At 33.7% G+C, this 6,353-nt stretch overlaps 1 protein-coding gene across 1 annotated transcript in view; it reads left to right on the forward strand.

Annotated features, from left to right (window-relative positions):
* Rhag (Rh associated glycoprotein) overlaps positions 1–6,353 on the forward strand; it is a 27,926-nt gene continuing 21,573 nt past the window's right edge. Inside the window, exon 1 of the mRNA XM_021218182.1 lies at positions 1–190. Within this exon, the coding sequence (XP_021073841.1) occupies positions 19–190 (172 nt within the window). The 5' untranslated portion in view covers positions 1–18. The remainder of the gene's footprint in view (positions 191–6,353) is intronic.

The raw sequence follows: 6,353 nt of genomic DNA on the forward strand, positions 1-6,353 counted from the left end.
CTGTCCTTTGCTGCAGTCATGAGGTTCAAATTCCCTCTCATGGCCATAAGCCTGGAAGTTGCTATGATTGTTTTATTTGGATTATTTGTTGAATATGAGACACCGCAGAATGCTTCCCAGAAGAATTCTTCCCACCAGGGTAACGCCTCAAGTTCAGCAAAAAAGGACCAATTTTTTCAGTTGTATCCCTGTAAGTAAGCAATTTACTTCTTATACTCCTTTGGCTTCTTCAAGGTCTTTCTGCAAATATGTAAATATGATAATACTTACTATTACATTTTTGATGTACTGATAGAATTGTCTGGTATTTATTAGTGTCTGGGTGTTATATGTTCCCATTAGAACATTCTTGTCTTCTGTCTATTGTGAAAGTGTTTAAATAGAATCTGTGTTTGTTCAAATAACAGAATAGTGAGCTCAAAATCCACATAATTTGTGTTGTTTTTACTTCATTGCATTCTTAACACTAAATTACTACCTTTGGTTTTTTGGGGTTTATTTACACATTCTGTAAGAAATAAAGGTGTTGGTCACCATCCTCAAATATAGGATCCAAAGGCAAATGATATATGCTAAAGATAAAGGTAGAATGGAGTGAAGAAAGGGGAACCAGAATGTCACCTTGGATCCTGAATGAATAAATACTTTAAGTAGCAAAAATGCGGTATAAAATTTATTCGAAGATAAAACAATTGCAACCTCATTTTAATGAGACACCACTATCTACTGCATATGGGAGCAAGAGGATACAGGACAGTATAAAGAACAAGCTGTCAAAAATACGCTCTAAGATTAATGTCATTAAAATAAAATTATATGAAAACCTTAAAAAACTAATAACTTTCACATTTCAATTAGATATATGGAAAGATCTTTAGGCTGAGGAAGGAAGTTACTGGAGTTTTAATTTATGTATCCTGTGTTTTGTAATACTATGAAAAAAAGATAGTTTATTTAATTGGAAATGATAACATTTAATTTAAAAAATAGAACCCCTCATTGAAAATAGAAACTGAAGGAAAAGAACAGTTGAGCTTCCAGTTCAGAAAATCAGATTATGGTACTATTAATATATATTAAGGACCACTTTCTGAGGGATCATCATGAGCCTAACACCATCATTAGCTCATCTTCCAAGAGAGATAATAATAGACCATTATTTCTATATTTTTAAATGAAGCTCAAACAACTTTAAATTTTTAAGGCATTTAAAATGGCAATTATTATTGTTTATGACACCTATTTAACATATTAAAACAATGCTTTCATGCCTATGTTTTTCAGGAGTACATGTAGTGTAAGCTTTCTCATATATGAGTTATGACCAAGGATGACTTAGCAAAATTAAGGGTAGAGTTAGGATCATGAGCCACATTCTCAACCCAGATACCTTTATATTTTTAGATATTCAATAGTATACCTGATTAAATTTTATACTTTTCAATTTAGAGACAAATAAAAGTAATAGAATTATTTTTGACTTTTATGGCAATATATTATATTTTTATTTATTCACTCATTGAATAATTTAAATAGCAAGAATGTATTTTAAAATCTATTCAAAGATAAAACAATTTCAACCACATTATAGTGAGACACCACTGTCTATTGCACATGAAGAAAGTGGATGCAAGGCAGTATAAAGAACAAGCTGCTAAAAATACTCTCTAAGATTAATGATATTATAATAAAATTATATAAAGATGTTAAGAACCTAATAACTTTCACAAATGAAGCTGAAACATTAAACCTGCTGTCAAAGATTCTAAGCAAGCTTAAAATGAGGCAAAAGACAAGATGCAGAAAGTAACAAATATGTTAATTATTCTCTAGCTTAATAATAGATGATTAATTTCTGGCTTTTAGTGCACAGACTGCCAATGGGAGCTAATACTGTATCTTATACTTACAGTTTTCTAAGCCCAAGCATGTAAAATCTCACTACACACATATACATAACTAACTATGTAAAGGTAATGTGTATGTTAATTTTACTTGATTTTCATGAACATGGAATCTAATACCCTAGTACATATGTATTATTTTATATATAGTAATTATATCACAGAATTGTATTTTTAAAAGATATACTAACAATTACAACATTCATGTCATTTGCCAGGATCAGGGAATTTGTTAGTATTATAGTAAGAAAGTATTCATTATTCTTCTGATTTTGTAAAGAATTTTCTAGGCTGTAGGAACTAGGCAGTAAATAATACAGACAAAATGGGCATAGTCTGTGCCTTCACAAAGTATCTGTCTCCGTAGGAGAGGCGTGTGTGTGTGTGTGTGTGTGTGTGTGTGTGTGTGTGTGTGTGTGTGTATTAGATGCTAATAAAATGTCTAACTAAAATTATCTAAATTATCTTAGGGGTCAGTCTTTGTACATTCCCTGTTCAACATGCAACTTTGAATCTGCATTCTCTATGGCTGATTCACATCCTAACAAACTCTAAGAGCTACATGACCCATGTTGAAAAATACTGTAGAGTGGTCTGAGGCACTGCATGATTTGGGATATATATTTTTCTCTAGAGTTCAAACAATTAACCCATAGAAAGCTTATGTATAAGTACCACTCATTAGAAAAGAAACCATCAATGTTCACTACAGCAAAACAATATTCATATCAAATCAACAAACATTTGGATGCCTACCTGGTATGACACACTGTGCCATGTGCTAGGATTTTAAGGCAGAGAATGCTGAATTTCTTTAGAGCTATTAAGTACCTGTATAGCTCTCAGTCAGAGTGCTGAAAACTTCTGAGTTTTTTCCAAACACATGAAGTAAGGTGCCCACTTGTATTTGTTAGTAAAGTGCATGGATATGGGTGGTATTTTCTTCTCCTCTGACTTGCACATTCTAGAACTTTTTAGTAATAGGATGTGATGTCACATAAATGTTGAATTTACACATATTCCTAGACACACCTTAGAAGTGTTTTACACAGCTGAAGTGTCATGTTTTTGAGATGTTAGTTTGCAATACTGTATATTCCGTAGGTTTGGCTTCTAAGACACATGAAGATCACTCTGCAAAGGGACATAAACTGATAAGTCAAACTTGGGAACAGAACAGTGAAAGCTTGATTTGAAAGATAAAGTCCTTTGTGGCTTGGTTACTTTATTCAACAACTCTGAAAATGTCAGGGCATTATTTCCTAACTGACACTGAAACCACACCAATAATCTTTTTGTACATTTCTATACTAAATTTTTTTACTTTCACTTTGATTGGATCAAGGACCCATGAGTAATTTTGAACATTCAGTATTTTTATTCATTGTTCTTTTGAAACATGTAGTGACTCAATTACTCACAGGTAATCAGTAAGTTTAAAGTAATTGATACAAATCTCCACATTTGTTTTTAGTATTCTAGTTTTTCAAGAAACTTGGAAGATTTTCCAATAAAACAACAACAAAACTCAACTTTATTCATTGAAATGATAGTCATCATTTATTCATTTATAGAAAATGCATGCTAAGTAATGAAGGAAAAATTATAAGTCACAGGGCAGTCTCTTTTAATATAACACTTAGCTCCTATTTCAGTAGATGCTAGTTCAGCTCAGAGCTCAACAGTCACAGAAAGAACTGTGTTTCTTCTGTCATTACACTTCAGGAGTATGTTACACATATTTGCATCATACTGTTTATCATACTTACAGAAAACATTAAAATGACATATAGGAGAAAGTCATTAGTTTATGAAGTTAGTAACATTTACTACTTCATTACAGAATTCTTCATGAATAATCTGACAACTTGGTAACGTTGCTTTCTTTCTGCTAAAGACACAGAAGCTTGCATGCTAACATCTTTACCATATGTAGAAACATTGATGCAGTGAAAGAAATAATGTTAAATTGTCATGATAATAGTTTTACCTTCTCAGATTGTCTGAGCATGTCTTGCAGACACTCAAATGTCTGTCTATCAACTATCTATTTATCTATCTATCTATATATTATAGCCCCTCCTCTTGGTAAACACTGAAGGTATAACGCTCTAAAGGATTTACACAACACTCATAATTGTTCTGACTTTTCAGACAAGCAAACTATTTAACACTGTGATTTATGTTTCAAATGGCCATGTCAGAATTTATTCCTCCATTTATTCAGGGACTATTCACTTTCCTGCAAAATCAGGACATAAGCAACGAACAAGGAGTAAGACGATATAACCTTACAGGAGAATTCTAACTAAATATGAAAAAGTGACATGGGGCAAGAGAGATAGCTCTATCTGGTATGCTACCTACCATAAATTCTGACAACCGATTTCCATTAACACATGGAAGAGAAAACTGACCCCTACAAATTGTCTCCTGACATCTACTTGCATGCTTTGGCATGTACACACACACATACATGGTGGGGAGTAATTGATTGATGATAGATAGATAGATAGATAGTTAGATAGATAGATAGATAGATAGATAGATAGATAGATAGATAGATAGATAGATAGATAGATAGATAGATAAACAGGACTAGACAGGGTCAAAGAGAAAGAGAATATAAGATAAATTAAGACTTTAATCTTAAAAGGCATTAAGAATAGATAGTGAGGTAAGCCAATCACAAAAGATGTCACTAGATATGTACTCACTGATAAGCGGATATTAGCCCAGAAACTTGGAATATCCAAGACACATTATGGAAAACAGAAGAAAATCAAGAAGGATGACCATTTGTGGATACTTCATTCCTCCTTAGAATAAGGAACATAACTCTCATGAAAGGTTATAGGTACAGAGACAAAATTTAGAGCTAAGATGAAAGGATGGACTATCCAGAGAGTACCCCATTCGGGAGTCCATCCCATCATCAGCCACCAAACCTAGATACTAATGCTCATGCCAGCAAGATACTGCTGAAGGGACCCTGATATTGCGGCCTCTTGTGAGGCTATGCCAGTGCCTGGTAAACACCGAAATGGATGCTCACAGTCAGCTACTGGATGGAACACAGGGTCCCCAATGGAGGAACTAGAGAAAGTACCCAAGTACCTGAAGGGGGCTGCAACCCTGTAGGTGGAACAACAACAGGAACTAACCAGTACCCCCTGGGTTTGTGTTTCTAGCTGCATATGTAGCAGAAGATGACCTAATCGGCCATCAGTGGGAATAGAGGCTCCTTGGTCTTCCAAACTCTATATGACCTAGCACAAGGCAAGGCCTGGGCCAAGTAGTGGGAGTGGGTGGGTAGGGGAACAGAGGTGGGGGGAGGGGTATGGGAAACTTTCGGGATAGCATTTGAAATGTAAATAAAGAAAATAATAATAAAACAAAACAAAAAACAAAAAAAAAGTTTAAAAAAAAAAAAGAATAGATATATAGAAAAATTACATTTTGGCATTACTTATGTGGTTGTATATGCAACCAAAGACATCAATCAATTGTGAAGCTACTGGATGAGGTTCGATGAAAAATATTCCATTCAAATAATCTGAAGGAATCGTTACGAAGGCAAACTCCTACTTACAAGACAAAGGAACATTTATAATGGGAAAATCTGGCAGTCTATGCTCAACCATGTGACCTAATTCATCATCACAAATGTTGCATCTCATGGATCCAATAGGCAGTGTACAATACCTCATTACTATATCTCTGATAAAAATGCTTATTATGATTTAATTATGGTCAACAACCAAATGCCTCCATGTAGTAAAGTATGCTACATGAACAGCAAAATAAAACCACCAATAAAAGGCATGTGGGATAATGTCTGGTCAAACTTAAGTTAAAGAGATACAAATAACAAAAAAAAGCATGTGAACCTTGACTAGAACCAGATATAGAAATTCATATGTAATTTCATGGGCCTTCTTAGACCAAGTTTTCAGCTCTTGGATGCAGATATTCTGATATTGTGGTCATTCACCATGACTTAATCTCAGTCTATTCATGCTGAAATTATTAGTTACATAACATACTATATTACATTACCTACTTATAACTAATGTTGAAGATTTTGAATATGGGTAGATATATCCCTACTTGTAGAATGAGGAAAAAGCAAATCTAGAAAATATTGATAACTGATGAATGTAGGTAAATGATGTATACAATCATCTTACCATTTGGAAGTGGTTGGAAGATAGTTGCCTAAGAATGCTATTCACTCAGAAAATATGAGTTCACTGAATGGCACAGACTCTTGTGCCTTCCTTGGGCTCTTTATCTTCTGTTGATTTGCCTTGTTCAACTTTGAAGTGATAGTTTTTGTTTTATCTTACTATATTTTATTTTGTTATATTTTTATTAGATTTTTTAATTTACATTTCAAATGTTATACCTTTTCACTCCCTCTCCCCTCTCCCCTCTCCCCTCTCCCCT

The sequence above is a fragment of the Mus pahari genome, chromosome 18 (assembly GCF_900095145.1).
Source record: "Mus pahari chromosome 18, PAHARI_EIJ_v1.1, whole genome shotgun sequence".
NCBI lineage: Eukaryota > Metazoa > Chordata > Mammalia > Rodentia > Muridae > Mus > Mus pahari.